The sequence below is a fragment of the Lissotriton vulgaris genome, chromosome 2_1, assembly GCF_964263255.1.
Source record: "Lissotriton vulgaris chromosome 2_1, aLisVul1.2, whole genome shotgun sequence".
Taxonomy (NCBI): Eukaryota; Metazoa; Chordata; class Amphibia; order Caudata; family Salamandridae; genus Lissotriton; species Lissotriton vulgaris.
Window position 1 is genome coordinate 711387261 of NC_141687.1, and position 19270 is coordinate 711406530.

Here is a 19270-nt window from a genome sequence, read left to right on the forward strand (position 1 = left end):
TTCCTTACCTTCGAATATGCTCAGGCATCAGACTGAATCCGGAACGCTTTCGTCAGCAGTACCCCTGCTCGTCGATAGGCGTCGTCGTACGGCTCCACGTGCGTCGCTAGCGTCGTGTTCGCCGAGTTGATGTCACTGGAGCAACTTAGACGCGCCTACGCGCGCTGACGTTAGTTCTTTCTTTTTCCGCACCAGCAAGCGCAGATCCGGAGAGAGCGGTACCCCATCAACTTGTTGACTAAAGTGTTTGTTTGATTAAATTGTAAGTTAAACTTACTCCTGGTGCATAGGAATGCCTGGTTTCAAGCTTTGTGAGGCCAGTCCGCGCACGATGTCGCTGACGGACCCGCACCGTGAGTATCTCTTCTGACTGGGGCGTGAACATGACACCGAGTCATGTTCCCATTGCCAAGCCATGGCCCGAAAAACTTTGCGGGAGCATTCCCGAAAGTGGCTGGAGGCCCGGTACTCTGCCCCACGTCGTTTCAAGTCCCGGTCTCCTTGGAGGTCGAGGGCCCGGTCGCGGAGCAAGCACGTCATTCGAAGTCTTCGCACTCAGTCAGGTAAGGCGAAGCACAAAAAGTCGAAGAAGCGTCGTCGCTCTTCGTCATCCCCTCGCCGGTCGTGGGACGCGGCTGAGGAGACAGGTGATACCGCTCCCGCGGGTCAGACGGAGCCTGAGCAGTTACCGTTGGCTTACCCACCTTTCCCAGGTCCATCGGCGACTCCAGCCAAATTGCAAGAGTTCGTGTCTGCAATGGCACGCATCTTTGGCCCTGTGCAGCCCCGTCGGATCGCCTTCGGGCTCCGCGGGCCCCACTGTTCCGCGTTCCTCAACGTCGCCGGCTCCGACCCCGACATCAACGCCCAGATGCCTACATGGCTCTGGCCAGGGCTCCCCGTTCTTTCCGGTGGACCCCGTACGGCCCCCACCGACATCGACGTCCCCGACGCCGATGCAGGCGTCGCTGGCCAACACCAGCATCGACTTCTTTTCCGACGTGGTCACGGGGCCGGAGGGATGTCTTCCGGCGCCGATACCTACGCCAATGGGGGGCTTTTACCTTTTTATTCACCCATGTCCTCGTCCCCTCGTGCAGGAAGGCGAGGATTGGGAAGGGTTTGAAGAACCTCTCACAGCACAGTGCGCGTCCGTCCCCGATTGGGATGAGGAGGCAGAGGCCGGTGGCCTGGATTACACTCTGGCGCCTTGTTCACCATCTCCTTCAGCTACTATGGAGGAGAGTGGTTCTTTTTCCACGGTGCTTCGTAGGGCGGCCGAGGCTCTTGACCTCGAGCTCCCTTCAGAGGCTGTCTTGACCAACCTACTGACTGAAGTGCTGCAGCCAGCTACTTCTTCTACAGAACCGCTGTTGCCGTTTAATGAGGCACTTTCTGATGTACTTTTGGTCACTTGGTCCCGGCCCGACTCAGGGGCTCCTATGGATAAGGGTGTGGGTCGACGTCATCGCCCGGGTCCGGGCGACCCTGCCTTCCTCAACCAGCACCCCACACCTGAAAGTTTGGTGGTTCAGGCCTCCATGTCCCCGGGTGCATTTCCTTCTGCTCCACCAGACGAGTAATCCAAGAAATTGGAGCAGCTTGGCAAGAAGATGTATTCTTCCACAAGTTCTGGACTGCGGTCTGTAAACACTGCCTGTCTCTTGGGCCGCTATTCCCATTCTGTATGGGATGCAGTTGAGCAGGTGCTACCTCAGTGTCCAGAGGAGGCTCGCGAGCTCTTATGGAGTGCAGAGATGCGGCCAACTTCACTATAAGTTGTGGTCTTGATACCGCTGATTCGCTGGGTAGGGCGATTTCTACAAAGGTGGCGTTACGTCGTCATGCCTGGTTGAGGATGACTGGCTTTTCTGCAGATGTCCAGAATACTTTGATAGACATGCCCTTCGATGGCACCCGCCTCTTTGGTGATAAAGCAGATTCCACATTGGAGCGTTTTAAGGAATCGCCAAGTCTTTAGGTCTTACGGCTGCACGTACTCCTTCCACTTCCAACTTTCGTTCCTTTTGAAGCTCCAGGAGAGGCGTGCAAACAATTTTCCTTTCAGAACAAGCCTGCACAGCAACAGTCCCAGCACAGCCGCGGCGGTGGGGCTCGCAGAGGAGGGTCACGAGGCCAGCGTGCGGGTCAGTCCACCAACACCCCTGCTGCCAGTGCCTCCACACCTTCCTAGTCTGGTGTTTCAGGCCCAGCAGACGCCAGTGGGTGGCAGGATTCTTCATCACCTCCCCCACTGGCGCACCATTACATCAGACAGGTGGGTTCTGGAGATTCTTCAAAGGGGCTACCCCCTCCCCTTCGAGTCTACCCCCCCAGCCATGCCACCGCAGTTCCACTGCATGTCGGGGGCTCATTTGGCACTTCTCCAACAGGAAGTCGCGGCCCTCTTGGCCAAGGGAACCATTGAGCGCGTTCCGATGCCAGAAGTAGGTCGTGGTTGTTACTCCCACTACTTCTTGGTTCCAAAGAAGGACAAGGGTAGTGACCAAATATATATTTTTTATGAGTACTCTGGATAAGGAACAGGGTTTTTCTAAGTTTAAACATAAATGCTTTTGCTATGAGAGCTATTGAGAGGGTACCTCTGCCAGAAGTAGTTTGTGGTTGCCATTCCCGCTACTTTCTGGTGCCCAAGAAGGACAAAGGCCTGCGTCCTATCTTAGACATCAGAACCCTCAGTCGCTTCCTCCAGAAGGAGAAGTTCAAGATGCTCACTCTGGCTCAGGTCTTGTCTGCGCTTGACCCTCAAGACTGGATGGTGGCACTGGACCTGCAGGATGCTTATTTTCATATTCCCGTCCTGCCGGCCCATCACGTTGCCTGCAATTCACGGTGGGCCAGGAGCATTTTCAGTTCACCGTGCTCCCCTTTGGCCTTACCAGCGTCTCTCGGGTGTTCACAAAAGTGATGGCGATGGTCGCAGTTCATCTGCGTAGATCAGGGGTTTCAGCCTTCCCCCTATCTCGACAACTGGTTGTTCAAGGCGAATCACCTCAAACAGTCGTCTCCCACCTCCAGACTACGGCCGACCTCCTGCATTTGCTGGGATTTTCCATCAACATGTCAAAATCGCACCTGATCCCCTCTCAGAAGCTCCTCTGCATTGGAGCGATTCTGGACACAGCGCAGTTTCGCGTTTATCCTCCCAAACAGCGAGTCCTCGACATTCAGGAAATGATTCCGATCTTTCAACTCTTTTTCTGGGTTTCGGTCAGGAAGAACTTGAGGCTGCTGGGACTCATGGCCTCCTGCATCCTGCTGACCACCCATGCCAGGTGGCATATGGGGACTCTGCAGTGGGACCTGAAGTTCCAGTGGGCGCAGCACCAGGGAAACCTGTCCGATTGCGTCCAGATCTCGGAGGGCGCTGCACAACAATTGCAGTGGTGGCTCACGAATCAGCATTGGGTCAGCAGCAGATCCCTCTCCCTTCCCCAACCGGAGCACACAGTGGTGACAGATGCGTCCCTCCAGGGATGGGGCGGCCACATGGGAGAGGCTGAGATCAAGGCCTCTGGTCTCCGGCGTAGTCCCGGCTCCATATCAACCTTCTGGAGCTTCGGGCGATTCTTCTTGCACTGAAGTAATTCTTCCCTTCTGTCAGGGAGAAAGTAGTGTAGGTGTTCACGGACAACACCACCGCCATGTGGTATTGCTACAAACAGAGCAGGGTGGGATCGTGAACCCTATGTCAGGAGGCTCTGCGCCTCTGGACATGGCTGGAACGTCATGGCATTTCCTTGACGGTTCAACACCTGGCTGGTTCTTTGAACGCCAGGGTGGACGAACCCAGCCACCGGTGTCTGATGGATCACAAATGGCGTCTTTTCTCTGAGGTGGCTCAAGGTCTCTTTCAACAGTGGGTAGAGCCTTGGTAAGATCTATTCGCCACCGAAGAGAACGCGCAATGTCATCAGTTCTGCGCGTTGGAACTTCCAATGCGGCACTCGCCCGGCAACGCTTTTCGTCGCGAGTGGAGTTGCGGTCTGTTGTACGCCTTTCCGCCTCTACCACTTCTGCCCAGAGTTCTAAAGAAGATCAGACGCAACCGGGCCCAAGCCATCCTTGTGGCTCCGGACTGGGCTCGAAGAGTTTGGTATCCCGAACTTCTCATTATGAGCCTGGATACCCCGATCCGACTGCCTCTGCGGGAGGATCTTCTGTCGCAGCAGCAGGGGACGGTTCTCCACCTGAACCTGCCCAGCCTCCACCTACATGCGTGGAGATTGAGCGGCGACAGTTGATTCCATTTGACTTGCCTCCCGAAGTCTATGATGTCATTCTGGCAGCCAGGCGTCCCTCCACTAAATCGGTATACGCCTTCAGTTGGAACAAATTTGTGCCATGGTGCGCAGCCAAGACTGTGGATCCCCGTTCTGTCCCTCTTTCTAAGGTCCTTTTGTTCCTTCTTTCTCTGGCCCATCAGGGCTCTGCTCTGGGCACTATCAAGGGCTACCTTTCGGCCATTTAAGCCTTTCTGAGGCTTCCAGATCAGCCTTCTCTTTTCAAGTCTCCTGTTGTACAGAGAATCTTAAAAGGCATTACGCATATGTTCCCTCCTGTTCCTTTCATTATGCCTCAGTGGGGCTTGAATCTTGTTTTGATCTATCTTATGTGCGCTCCCTTTGAGCCGCTTCACAATTGTCCCTTACGTCTTCTGACTTTGAAAACTGCCTTCCTGGTGACTGCCACCTCTGCCAGGAGAGTGAGTGAGCTTCAGGCTCTTTCTTGTTAGCCTCCTTTTCTGTCGGTTCATCCGGACACGGTTGTGCTTGGCACTCATCCTTACTTCTGGTCTTTCCGCCTGAGTGGAAGAGATGCTCGAACATCTGGACCCAAAACGTGTGATCTCCTTTGACCTGAATCGCACACAAGCATTCCGGCTGGATGACCAGCTCTTTGTTGGCTACGCAGGTGCCAAGAAAGGCCGGGCTGTTCACAAGAGACTATCTCCTGCTGGGTCGTCTTGTGCATCAAGGCCTGTTCTTCTATGGCTAAAAAGGAACCTCCGGTGGGGCTGCAAGCCCATCCTACCAGGGCAACAGTCGCCACTACGGCATTGGGACGTGGTGTCCCCTTGCAGGACATCTTGTCATGCTGCCACATGGGCTTCACTGCACACCTTTACAAAGTATTATTGCCTTGTCAGTCAGGTCCGAAGGGACGGCTTCTTTGGCCGTTCTGTTCTCCGTGACTCTCTGGTGTAATCTTATTCCCAGACTCACCACCAGGGTTGGTATTGCTGGGGTCCCATTCTAAGGTAAGGAATCATCTATCACTAACATGTCTCATTCAGATGCACAAGTTATTACTTGTGTAACTATATATCTGTAAGAGACATTAGTTAGTGATATATTCCTTACCGCCCCACCCATCTCCCCGTTCTGCGAACTGATTACTGGGGTTAAGGTCATCCTTTCGGCCCCTAGTTTCTATGCACCAGTGGTCAGTATCTTACATGGCTCTGCGTTCCTGTAGCAGAAAGTTGTGTACAGAACTGACGTCGGTTTGCGTGGGCGCGTCTAAGTAGCTCCAGTGACGTCATCTCAGCGAATGCTACGCACGCGGAGCCTTACGACGACGCCTATCGACGCGCCAGGGTTACTGCTGACGAAAGCTTTCCGGATCCAGTCTGATGCCTGAGGATATACTATGGTAAGGAATCTATCACTTACTAATGTCTCTTACAGATATATCGTTACACAAGTAGTAACTTGTGCATTAGTGCCAGGACACCTTCCATGCTAACAGTGCTCTCTAGAAATATAATAATAATTTAGTATATGAAAGTAGAGCTATATATGATAAGATCTTTCTCAGGTTGGAATTGCATTGATTTAATGGCTGTTTTTCTCAAAGCAGGATTAAATGCTGTGGGTGCATTTCAAGCATTGCAGAGTTCAAATGTTGTGTACATTTAAAACGGCAGTAGTGACAACCTTATAGAAATACATTTGTTACCCTTTATCAGGAGCTGTAATTTAATTTAATTTATTTTCGAGAGGTCAGAAAGGATGCTCTAGAGCTGCTGAATGCACATTTGTTTTAAATAATATTCAAACTAGAAAGATTGAAATAAATTAGACCCTTCTGAAGTTGTGAAAGTCTGAAATCTTTTTATGCATTAAGAAAATGTAAAACTATGAAAAATTCAAAGCTTCTATAATTTATAATGTTGACACATTTTAAATGATGCAGGTTTTAATACACATTACTTCACCTTTGTTTTATAGTATTATAAACACTGCACAAGATATTTGTGTGAGCAGGTGCATCACAGAGGAAGGACAGGATATATTTCTAGCACAATTAATAATGCCTTTCATTGTTTGCTTCAAAGTACTTTTTTCCTGTTCACTTTCATATAACAACCTTGACTCCAATATGCTATCCCTTCTTTCATCTCTCTCTACTTTACTCTGACAGTACTCGGGTACAGAGATAGATTTTTCCCTCATTCCAATCCAAAGTCAACAGCTAAGGGAGGAGTCCACCATCAAGGTACTGATATATTTCATGACTCCGTCATCTCGAACAACGTATCACCATTCTGCCATTTGACAATGTAATGGACCATTTGTGAACCATGTGACCCTTCATTACAGTATGTGGAGGTAGCCACAGCTAGGCTGTTCGTGCTACCTGCACAATAGTGATGTTCTAACTGTAGGGTGAGCCTATGCACATTAAGTAAGCTTTGTTATTGTCAAATTTACTGTAACAAATACCATGTTTTTATCCACCCATCAATGGGTAAAAAATCATCCTCCTGATACAGTATTTAAATGTGTAGAACCCCTAATGTTTTTTTGGATCTTACAGAAAAGGGGGTGGGGAATGCACATGTCACTAAGAACCAGATGGAGTTTACTGTCTCAAGAATGTGTACTTTGGGTGGAGACACAATGGACTCGCATAGTTGCCCGTCTCCTCCTTGTCCTAGATGGGAATATAGTGGCAAAGTAAGCAAGCAGACAAGAAAAGGGGCATACTAGGAGGTTGACAGGCCTAACTGTCCTCAGTTAACATGAACTTGTGTAACCTTTAAACTGCTAATAGTGCATGGCAGAAACAGTTTGAGTCAAACTGTCCATGGAGGAACCCACATTATTATGCCAAATCTGCAATGAAAATTTGGAGTAGATGGGCAAACTAGACAGCACCTTTGATTTCCCGGTGCCATGTTATTTCGGCAGATAATATTGCCTGGGATACAGGACTGGTTTTAGATAGTATGTTTAAGGTGTGTATTAAAAAGACAACTTTTCACCCTAAAATGAGAACCTTTAATAGTTTGAATTTAGATAGGGAATGTCAGTAAGGATGTATTTATATTTTTTTTAATAATGAATAACAATTATCAGTACACATTCGAGTCACTCAGTCCATATTGCAACAAAATGAAAGGTGATTTAATTTTAAGATTGCAAGAGCAGGAAGAGAGGCGGGGTTCTCAGTGACGCATAAGGAGTTCATATGAGAGAGTGATGGAAAACACAAAGGTACACTGATCGTGAAGCATAGGTGAATTGAAATTGTGATAAGGTGTATCCCATTTTGTCGTTGGGTAATGATGGGTCTCTACCTACATTAATATAAAAAAACTAAACTATAACTGGTAGGTAACATGCAGTAAAATTGACAAAAACAAAAAGACTGCAAGGGTTAATACTTTCTTTTATTACCCATGCTCATTTAAAGACAGAAAAGATGTGGTTTTGCCATATTGTTAAGTAAAATAGTGCATGTTTTATAATATATAATTTATACAAGCAGCCAAGTTGAGGGATCTCATGATAGAATTCCATCACCATTCACCCTAATTCATATGCATGTAACTTCATGATTCGAAATTAGTCTCAACATTTCATTTATAAACTTACATGACTGACACACTTCTTAGTTGTAATCTGAATTTTTGTATATTTCTATTTTTTAATTAAACATTTTAGATTTAGAATGTTTTAATGTGTTTTTCATTTTTGGTGTACTGTATTGTTTTAGCCTTTATTATGAAAAATGTTTTGCGGTTGTTTTTATGTTACTTGTGAAGTGTTAAATGCTTAATACGTTCACGTAAGCATGTTTATTTGATTGGATATCTCTGAAAATGATATTTGTATAAAACTTCATTATGTAGAAGTTAAACAAAATGGAGTTAAAAAGTTACGTGATGTGACCTAACATTTTTTCTTTACACAAAAACGTCCAGGTGTTTGGGCCAGTCTTCGTTCAAGCAATCGGTTTATTAGCTCTCCTACTCCTCATGTTGACGTGGGGGCAAGACTTGCGGGAAGAGATCACTCATCCTCTGTGACGGACAGTGCTTCTTTTCAAAACCACCTCCTCAAGCGCCAAGCTGCCCTTTACATTTTTGGGGAAAAATCTCAATTAAGGGTAAGTTTGTCTCCATAAAATGCCTGTGATACATGAAAGGTATAGTGGGTTGAATTTGTAGTATGTGATATTATGATTACAACTTTCCCTATATTTGATTAATTAAAAATATAATCCTTTGTCTTGTGCTCTGTGACTGTGGGCAGCTTCCTGTTACTCTTTGATGTGGCACTTGTGCTTAGAGAAATGTAGGGATCACCTTTAGAGTTTAAACAACCATGGACTTGCTTTCACAGTATGTGCAAGTGCTTTTCTGTGGATGAATTCAGTACGCACCAGCTAAATTAAGGACTGCTTTTCGATGACCTAGTTAACTGTAGAAACCGTATCCTGCTGCTCATCCTTGTGAGTTTCTAAGATGCTGAAAGATGAATGAGTTCAACCATTTATTGGATATGAGATCAGTGAAAAGAGTTATTGTATGCAAGAGCTGATGGAAAATGGAAAGCATTTCGTTTGTAGACTCAAAGAAATAGAGGATATTAGGAAGGTAAACTCTATAATAAAGAAAATGTTGTGAGAAAACGAGTACAATGACTGTGATTATTATTGGTTTGAGAATTGTTATAATCCCACTATTACGCATACTGAGGCAGGCACAATAGGTAGCCACCCTCCTGCTCACTGAGGTGCATATTGCAGCCAACCATTTAAAACATCAAAACAGATATTTAGCAACATTTTATGAGGAATTTTCTAAAGTTTTAGCCCCTATTTATTGTATATTTTTATTTTAAAGTTTTTTTTATTTGACTTTTGAGATAACAAAATGTACATAAATGATACATAAGATAAACAATAATACATAACGTGGCCTAAAATCATGTAACGTGGAGTCACACAGCAGTCCGTAGAATGTGGTTGGTTCAGATGACTTATCCAGCTAAAAATTGATACACAAATAAATAATTAAAGAAAGTGAAAAGAGAGAGAGTGAGATGAGAGTGAGAGGGAGGAGCCATTACTTTACATATCTTGTACTCATTGCCCATTAGTCGTACATTGTGCAGGGTTGCGGTTTATGATTGTGAGCAGTTCTTAGAGAAAGAGACACCACTGGCTACAGGTGTATCTATGTGAAGTAAACGTGTTGGCGCTTGTATGAATTAGTGTTTTGCACGTATGGTGGTTTAGTGTGGTTTGTTTGAGGCAACATAGCTGTCCAACCTGTCCCAGATGTGTCTATTTGGAGTTTTCCACGGTGAATGTTGGAGAGAGATATTGTCTGCGCCCCTAATATGCGTGATCTAGTTAATCTAACAATTAAACGGGGCCTTGTGTGTGTTCTTCCAGTTGTTTAGGCCTATTTTTATTGCTGATGTGAGTAAAAGGTCCATTTACGCCTTGTTCGTTGGTTTTCTAAGTCCGTGATAAGAAAACCTGCAATCAAGGAAGCAAAATCTTTTTTAAATGGCAGTTAAATAAGCTAGATAAAAATGCGACCACTCTGTCCCAAAAGGTGGACAAAGCTTTGCAGTGGAGGATGAAATAAGCTACATCACCTGCTTCTTCTTTACAGTTTCAACAAGTGGGTTCTAAAAGAATATGTTGTGCAGGTAGGTGTGTTGGTGTCCAGTATGCCTTATGGATGAGCCATAGCTTTGTTTGTGACGGAACTGGAGACATTTTTTGATATTTAAGTGATTTCCAGATTTGAACCCATTGTGTCTCAGTCATTGGGCTAAAAAGATGGTTGTTCCCAGAATGATTATAGTTTTTTGTTTAAGTTCAAGGATTTAGGGTGTAAGAGTTTATATATGTGGGACACTTGATGACCCAAACTATTAATTTTCAGACTGAAGCTAGGGAGAGATGGGCTTGCTCTTTGCGGTTTTGATTTGGAGATGGCCACTCTGATTTTTCGGGAAATTATAGAATTCCATTTTATCAAGGTTGTATGTATTTTGGCGTTCCAAGAAGGTTATAGGGTATGTTGAACGGTCTAGTTGTTGTGGGAAGAAAATACTTTTATTCATCCATAACTGAAAAAATATGGACTTACCATTGTATTTAATGTTGTGATTATTCCACAGAGATGCAAGGTTTGAGTATCTTATACTTGTTGGGAGTTTCTTATCTAGTTTTAAGATGGATGTTTTTGTTTTAAATATATATTTTGATCTATCCAACTTGGTTGTGTTGGAAGTTAATAGTAAGAAGAAGAAGACATTTATTATGCATGATTAATTAAAACCTTGGTTGTTTTGGAGGTTTATAGGGTGAGTGGAATTAGATTGTTTAAAATGGCCTTTTCTACTTCAGGCCACACTGGGGTGTAGTTATTGGGAGGGTAGAGCCAGTAGGAGCCCTGCTTTGCTGAAAAGGCAGTTTGGTAGTCTTTAAAGTTAGCCAGGTTAACACCACCCAGGGATATGTCAAGCCTGAGTGTTTTTTGGGCTATTCTAGCTTTCTTACCCTGCCAGATGAATTTTGAGATCAGTTTGTCTAGATTGTGGGGGGAAGTCTTCTGATAATAAGAGGGAGAGCATAGCGATGGGGTAATTTACTAACGGGGTGATCATCGTTTTTATTGTTTTGATCCTGCCCCACCAAGTGATAAATTTGGGGGACCATTTGTCTAATAGTTTTTTTATTTTATCTAGTGTAGTGTATTCATTGTGGTGTATTGTGTCTAGTATGTTATTCCCGAATTCAATTCCCAGGTATTTTATGTATCGAGGTTACCATGACAGTCCGAATGACCCCAAGACCTCTTTTGTTCAGTGAATATGTAATGGCTTTACTTCTGATTTGTCTCTGTTTAGTTTATAACCTGAATGTTCAGAGTATGTTCTAATGGTGTGCATAAGGGCTTTGATTGAGGATCCCGGATTTTCTGTTACAATTCAGATATCATCCACATACGCAGTTAATTGAACCTGTTTGTTTTTAAAGCCTATCCTGGTGATTTCGGTGTTTTGTTTTATATCCTGTAAGAGGGGTTATAATGCTAAAAAGAAATAGGTGAAGACGAAAGTGGGCAGCCTTGTCTCCTGCCTTGTTGAAGGGTGAGTGGCTGGGAAAGGGAGCAATTGATTTCAATTCTCGCAGATGGTTTCTGGTATAGGACCATGACCATTTTTATAAATGGTGCTCCTAGGTCAAAGGACTGCATTCACAGTCCTTATTTTATGTTTTTATACAACAAAAGTCTGTCTAGAAATAGCCCACTGGAAAGATGTGAGTCACACATATTAGTTGATTTCAAAACCATGGAGGGATGCAACCCCATGCATTAGTTGCATATCTATATCACTCTTATAGATTGATGTCATAGTCATTACAACAATTTTGCTGCCAGATTAGAGCCATTGTTTTAAAAATATATTGCTGACTTGCAGAACAGCATTATTAAAGGTCGCTATGAGAGTAAAAATATTCTGGAATCCAGTAGTCATGTACTGAATTCAAATTGAGGCTGTAAGAATCACTGATGCTGGGAAAATATGTTAATCTGAATTGTATATATTTTGAGTTAATAGTCAAAAATAATTGTATCTGAGTGGGATTCAATAATTTCTTTACAACATTTTACAGGAAAGAAAGGGTGACAATATTTTTCACTAATAAAAATTCACAAAACATTCAGACTAGAGCAGTGAGACTCGGAGCACTTTGGCGTTATACAGATCCCTTGACTTCAGCCATTAGAAGGAAATGCACTTTGTCCTATCTTGTGGTGTTATATGGAGGTTACAACATCATTTCCAGCTGATGACCTGGTTTAGTTGGTCACAGATCCTATATATTATTTGACTGAATATGGAAATGATAAAAATACATTGAAATATATAAGGAGATGATTCCAATCCACGGTTTACTGTTCCTAGTGGTATGTAAAGAGTCTCAAGAGGTGACATGCTACAAAGCTGAGCCAGAGAGGGATGTACTGAGATTGATGGACTGCCTGAATATTGCTCCCATTTTGACAAAGGCTAACTTGAAATACAGAGTGAAAGAGGTTTTGAAGCTGTTACTGTGGATGAAAATTAATTCTGAGATTTTGTGTGCACTCTTAAAATATCTATATAGTATGAACTTTAGTATCCCTTTCGATTAAGCATCTTAAATTGATCTACACGTTTCCTGTTTCTTTTATGTGTGGATATGTAGTGACCAAATATATATTTTTTATGAGTACTCTGGATAAGGAACAGGGTTTTTCTAAGTTTAAACATAAATGCTTTTGCTATGAGAGCTATTGAGAGGGTACCTCTGCCAGAAGTAGTTTGTGGTTGCTATTCCCGCTACTTTCTGGTGCCCAAGAAGGACAAAGGCCTGCGTCCTATCTTAGACATCATAACTCTCAACCGCTTCCTCCGGAAGGAGAAGTTCAAAATGCTAACCTTGGCTCAGGTCCTGTCTGCCCTCGAGACTGGATGGTAGCTTTGGACTTGCAGGACGCTTATTTTCACATTGTTGTCCTACCAGCCCACAGGCATTACCTACGGTTCACGGTAGGCCATGAACGTTTTCAGTTCACTGTGCTCCCCTTCGGCCTTACCAGTGGCCCTCAGGTGTTCACGAAAGTGATGGCAGTGGTTGCAGCTCATCTGCGCAGATCTGGGGTTCCACTCTTCTCCTACCTGGCTGTTGAAGGCCTTCTTGCTCCAGGCAGTCGTCTCCTTCCTCCAGACTACAGCGGACCTCCTGCATTCGCTGGGGTTCACTATCTATGTGCCAAAGTCACACATGACTCCCTTTCAGTCGCTCCCTTTCATCAGAGCTGTTCTTGACACAGTGCAGGCTCAGCCTATCTTCCCGAGCAGGGAGACCTGGATATAATTATTATTATTATTATAAGGGATTTATAGAGCGCATGGCTGCCCTAAGGCTTCCCACCGCTGTGATTAGTTACTGATAAGATACCAGTGACTTAAAGATGTTGCTTAAATAGCCAGGTTTTGATTTGCTTTCGGATTTGCAGTTCATTATCCAATTTCCTATACTCTACTGGAATCGAATACCCGAGTTTGTGGGGCCAGATGTGGTAAGGCCCTTCCGCCCCATCTTTCCTTCTTGAACTTTGTTTGTGTTAGGTGGTCAGCTGTACTAGATCGTAACTGCCTATATTGGGTGTATAGGGGAATCAGTTTCCTGATTGTTTCTGTCCCTTTATTATGGCGTGTTATGTGTGTAATGATTAGAGCTTTAAATTTTATTCTTGCAGCTATCGGAAGCCAGTGCAGGTTTGCTAAATGTTTTTTTACCGATTCCCGAGCGGGGATGTCACGCATCCTGGCAGCTGTGTTCTGAACAATCTGTAGCTTGCACGTGACGTATTTAGGTGCTCCCAGGAATAGAGAGTTTCCATAGTCTAGTTGGGAGGTAACCAGAGAGTGGACCACTGTTTTCCGTAGATGAATTGGCACCCTGTCTAGAATTTTCCTTATGTTCCTTAGTAGGCCGAAACAGGTTGCGGCTACCTTCTTTGCTTGAGTCCCCATAGACAGATCGGATTCTAGCCAGAAACCTAGGCTTTTGATTATGTCTGTGGGTATAGGTGCCTTACCTAAACATTCTGGCCAGACTAAAATGGGGGTGGGTGCTAGTTTATTTCCAAGATATAATATCTCTGTTTTTTACCCATTTAGCCTTAGGCAGCTACTAGTCATCCAATCTTTGACTTTTATCAGGCAGGAAGACAACTTCTCCCCATCTCTGCTATTTTTTGGGTCTAGTGATATCACCAATTGAATATCTTCAGCATATGAGGACATTGATATGTTGAATTCTTGTACAATCTTTGCAAAGCGCTCCATATATATATTAAAGAGGGTAGGGCTCAGGGCCGATCCCTGTGGAACACCGCACTCTAGCCTCATGGTTTCCGAGAAGGTAGAATTTTCTTATACTTGGAAGGCTCTTTTGTTAAGGAAGGATAGCAGCCACTTGGGTGAATCACCCTGTATCCTGATGTTAGCTAGCCTTTTGTCAAGTATTTAATGGTCCACCCTGTCGAAGGCGGCACTCCGGTCCAACAGGAGCAGCACCGCGGATTTCCCCTGGTCTAGTGATTGTCTCAACTCTTCTACAACTACCAGTAGTGCGTATTCCGTGCTATGTTGTGCTCGAAAACCCATCTGAGTTGGATGGAGACATTGATGGCTTTCAAGAAACTCAGCCAGGTTTCTATTTACATGCGTTTCTAGCAGCTTACCTGCAAATGGTAGTTGGGATATCGTCTATAGTTGCCCAGCTGTCCTATATCTGCGTTTGCTTTCTTTAATTGGGGCCTTATCACTGCATGTTTCCAGGCCCCTGGGACTTCAACTAATTCTAGGGATTGATTCAATACCCTTAATAGACTTGGTGTGATGATGAGTGCTACTGCCTTAAGTTTTTGTGCAGGGAGGCAGGGTCCAGAGGAGAGCTGGACTTGACCTTTTCCATCAGTGCTATAAACTTGTTCTGTTTAATAGGTGGAAAGTGTGTCAACCCTGTGGATGTACTGATTCTAAGTCTTCCTTCCTATCTGGAGTAATATTTCCCATGTTTTTAAAATTGCTGTATATGTCAGTTACTTTAGAGATAAAGTATGTAGCCAGACCATTACATCTCTCAACCGATATTTCAGTAGGTCCAGGGGCAGGGTTTGGACTAGTTAGCAACTTAATTACTTGTAACAACTCTTTTGAGGAATTCTATGCATGATTTATTTTTTCCTCGAAGAATTTAGCTTGGCTTATTTTGATATTCTCATGGTAGTTCCTAATTGCTTTTTTATAATCAGATTTTAAGGAGGGCTCATAGGATTTTCTCCACTCCCTTTCAAGCCTTTTATATTGCTTCTTTATTTTTTGAGCTGGGGGTTAAACCATCCTTCATCTCTAGTTCTGGTTTTAGGTTTTGTCGCTGATTTGGGGCCACTAGGTCCAGAGATTTATTGATCCATGATTCCCTTCCTGGCTTCCTTAATTCTATTGGGATAAAGTAATGATCTGACCAGGGTACTGGTATTGGTGTAGCCACTTTCATATCTGGGTTGTTCGTGGTTACTAAATCTAGGGTATCTCCCTTGTTATGTGTAGCTGATGTTACTAGCTGGGTCAGATGTAGACTTTCCAAATCTGATAAGAAACTCTTAGTGCTAGAAAGTTCCTTGTTTTCTAGGTGCAGATTCAGGTCTCCCAGGACTATGATGTGTCTTTTTTTAAGTAAAAGACTGGTCAGCACTTCGGGCCGTTCATCTAAGAATTCCCCGTGCAGACCTGGTGGATGGTAAATTAGGAGGCCTGATAGTGTGGAATTTGAAGAAAGGGAAATCGAAAAGGAGAGAGGCTCTGTAACACACTTGTAGCCCTTTTTTATGAGGATAGCAACACCCCCCACCCCCTCCCTACTTGGCCAATCATGTCTAACCTGTATATCTCATACTCTGGTTGGAGAGCTTTAACTATATTCGACGAAGACTCTTCCTTAAGCCAACTTTCGGTTATGAATAAGGCATGTAGTTTCGTCTCCTCTAATAGAATTCGAATTTCAGTAGAGTGTTTAGGCAGTGACCTGCTGTTGATCAGCCCTAAATTCCATCCAGGCGTAATATTGAGCCTGTCTGATGTTGATTTATGTTTTCTTTCTGTTTTAGGAGTTATTTTCAGAGTAATTGTACCAAATCCACACTTCTTTAGTATACCTGCGGTGTTAGTCACCTCTTCGATCTTATCACAGTTTCTTCTCCCTTTATTGTTATAACTGTGCAATTCCTCACTGGAATATGTAATCTGGAGAATTTGTGCAGGGGTCCTGGCCCCTGGTCACGGCTGGGCGCAGACCGGCTTACCTTAGGCGCTCCAGTTGCGCGCGTCCGCTGTGCGTCCGGCTGATCATCGAGCTAAATGTGCTTCACCCGGAAGTAGCGAACAGCTAGAGCGCGGCCCACCACTCCAAAGATGGTGTCTCTCTGATCTCAGAGTATCCCAGCACTCCCTCTCCACAAACAGGACTTCCTGCAGCAGACCATGAGTCGGGCTAACAGGTAAAATGCTATTTGTCAAGCAGCACTCAGCGTGTTTAAAAAGTTAAGACTTTAAAATATTACTATCTGTGCAAATATGCAATAGCAGCAATTAATTTGGCGACAGCAGCAGCTCTTGTGCTCGTGATGCAGGTGGTAACCGGTACCTTGCTCGTTTCCTAATAATATTTGGGCTATGATACTGATGTTTCAGCCTCTATCCTGGATTTTGGTGAGAATGACCCTGAGGCTGCTGGGCCTCATGGCCTCATGTATCCTGCTGGTAGATCAAGTCAGATGGCATATGGGGGCTCTGCAGTGGGTCCTGAAGTTCCAGTGGGCACAGCATCAGGGGAATATTTCTGACTATGTCTAAATCTCAGAGGGACTGCACAGCAACTGAAGTGGTGGTTAACAAACCTGGATTGGGTCAGAAGCAGATCCCTCTCCCTTCCCCAACCAGTCCTCACAGTGGTGATTGATGCATCACTCCGGGGATGGGGCGATCACCTGGGGGAGGAAATCAGAGGAGTCTGGTCTCCGGCGTAGTCCAGTCTCCGTATCAACCTGTTGGAGCTCCGGGCGATTCGCTTGGCACTGAAGGCATTCCTTCCCTCCCTCAAGGGGAAGGCAGTGCTGGTGTTCACAGACTACACCACCTCCATGTGGTACTGCAACAAACAAGGCAGAAGGGGTCATCAACCCTTTGTCAAGAGGCTCTTCGCCTTTGGACATGGCTGGAACATCAGGCATTACCCTGGTGGTTCAACACCTGGCAGGTTCTCTGAACTCCGGGGTGCACAAACTTAGCTGCTGGTGCCTGTTGGATCACAAATGGCATCTTCACTCGGAGGTGGTGCAAGGTCTCTTTCAGCAGTGGGGAGAGCCTTGGTTAGATCTGTTTGCCACTGAAGAGAATGCGCAATTTCAGCAGTTCTGTGCATTGGAGTTTCCAAGGCAGCAATCGCTCTGTGAAGTTTTTCAGCGCAAGTAGTGCTGCGTCCTTCTGTGGCACCGGACTGGGCACTAAGACTCTGGTACCCCAATCTGCTGAGTATGGCCATCGATCCTCCCATCAGACTGCCTCTGTGAGAGGATCTTCTGTAACAGCAGCAGGGCACAGTCCTCCACCCAAACCTCACCAGCCTCCACTTCCTTGCTTTGAGATTGAGCGGCGATAGTTCACAGCTTTTGACCTTCCTCCTGAAGTCTGTATCTTGGCAGCCAGGCATCCCCCCACTAAAACGGTATATGCCTGTTTATGGAATAGGTTTGTGGCATGGTGCACAGCAAAGGCTGTGGATCTTTTATTCCTTCTTTCTTTGGCCCAGCAGGGTTCTGCTCTAGGCACTCTTAAAGGCTACCTGGGGGCCATTTCTGCTTTATTTTGGCTGCCAGATCAGCCCTCTTTGTTCAAGTTCCCTATTGCTAGTCGCTTCTTTAAAGGCACTATTCATCTCTTTTCTCCATCTCCTTGCTTAATTCCTCAGTGGGATTTGAATCTTGTCTTGACTTACCTTATGTGCACTCCATTTGGGCCTCTTCACAACTGTTCTCTCAGACTTCTCACTCTGAAGACTGCCTTTCTTTTGTCATCCACTCTGCTTGCAGAGTGAGTGAGCTTCAGGCACTTTCTTCTAAGCCTCCTTTCCTTTGAGTCCATCTGGACAAGGTTGTGCTTTGACTGAGACCCTCAATCTTGCCTAAAGTAGTCACTCCGTTTCACATCAGGCAGACTATTAATCTGCCCACCTTTTCCCACCTCCTCACCCTTCCAAGGAGAAAGAGAGACTCCACCGTCTGTGCGTTGTCTTTCTACCTTGACCGCACAAAGGAGTTCCAGGTGGACGATCAACTCTTTGTTGGCTATGTGGGTGTCAAAAAAGGTCGGTCTGTGCATAAGCGTACTATCTCTTGATGGGTAGTCCTTTGTATCAAGATTTGTTACGTTTTGGCTAAAAAGGAACCTCCAGTGGGGCTGCGCGCTCATTCCACTACAGCTATGGCAGCAACCAATGCTTTGTCTTGGGGAGTTCCACTCTTCAATATCTTCCAGGCGGCCACGTGGGCTTCTATGCACACATTCACCAGACATTACTGCCTAGATAGTCAGGTCCGGAGGGACAGCTACTTTGCCCGTTCTTTCCTTCAGGATTTTCTGGCGTGTACTTGATTCGCAGACCCTCCTCCGCGGATGGTATTGCTGAGGTATCTATTCTAATGTAAGGAATCTATAATAAGAGTCTCTTTCAGATGAACAAGTTACTTACCCTCGGTAACAAACATATATTATTTATAGATTCCTTACCGCCCCATCCATACTCCCTGTTCTGCAAGCTGACTTCTAGGGTTAGGGACACCCTTATAGGGCCCTAGTGTGACGCACCAGTGGTCAGTGTCTTTCATGGCTCTGCGCTTCTAGCGTGGAACGTCGTGTCGGAACCGACGTCAGAGTGCAGGGGTGGGGTCTATATAGGCACCATGACGTCATCCCGGCGACCACGACGACGGATGTGGTACCGACTGACGTCACCTACCGAGGCGCAGGGGTATTGCTGAAGAAAAATTATTCGGAGCCTGTCTGATGCCTGGGGATAATTCTAAGGTAAGGAATCTATAACTAATTTATGTCTCTTAAAGATACATTGTTACTGAGCGTAAGTAACTTGTTCATTAGGGGTAGTGTGGTGAGCAGCTTTAGGCTTAACACAGAGGAGGAGTGCAAAACATTTGTAAATACACACAATGCTCAATTAATGGCACACATGACTCAGAAGGAGATCCACACAAATTTACAAAAATACTAAGTACCTTTATATATGTTTAGGCATCAGAAAAAAAGTATTCAGGTATGTACTTTTTGAATATAACTTCTTTTCACTTTAATAAGTGGGC

General features: G+C 45.0%; 1 protein-coding gene across 5 annotated transcripts in view; it reads left to right on the top strand.

The window, feature by feature from the left end:
* Positions 1 to 19270, top strand: part of SBF2 (SET binding factor 2) — a 2158806-nt gene that overhangs the window by 1651186 nt on the left and 488350 nt on the right. For 3 of the 5 annotated variants that reach the window (XM_086955960.1, XM_086955962.1, XM_086955964.1), the window contains one exon: positions 8234 to 8418. In XM_086955960.1, coding sequence (XP_086812086.1) covers positions 8234 to 8418 — 185 coding nt within the window. Of the gene's footprint in view, positions 1 to 6447; positions 6523 to 8233; positions 8419 to 19270 lie in introns of all 5 variants that reach the window. The other 2 variants (XM_086955965.1, XM_086955963.1) reach the window with 1 other exon arrangement.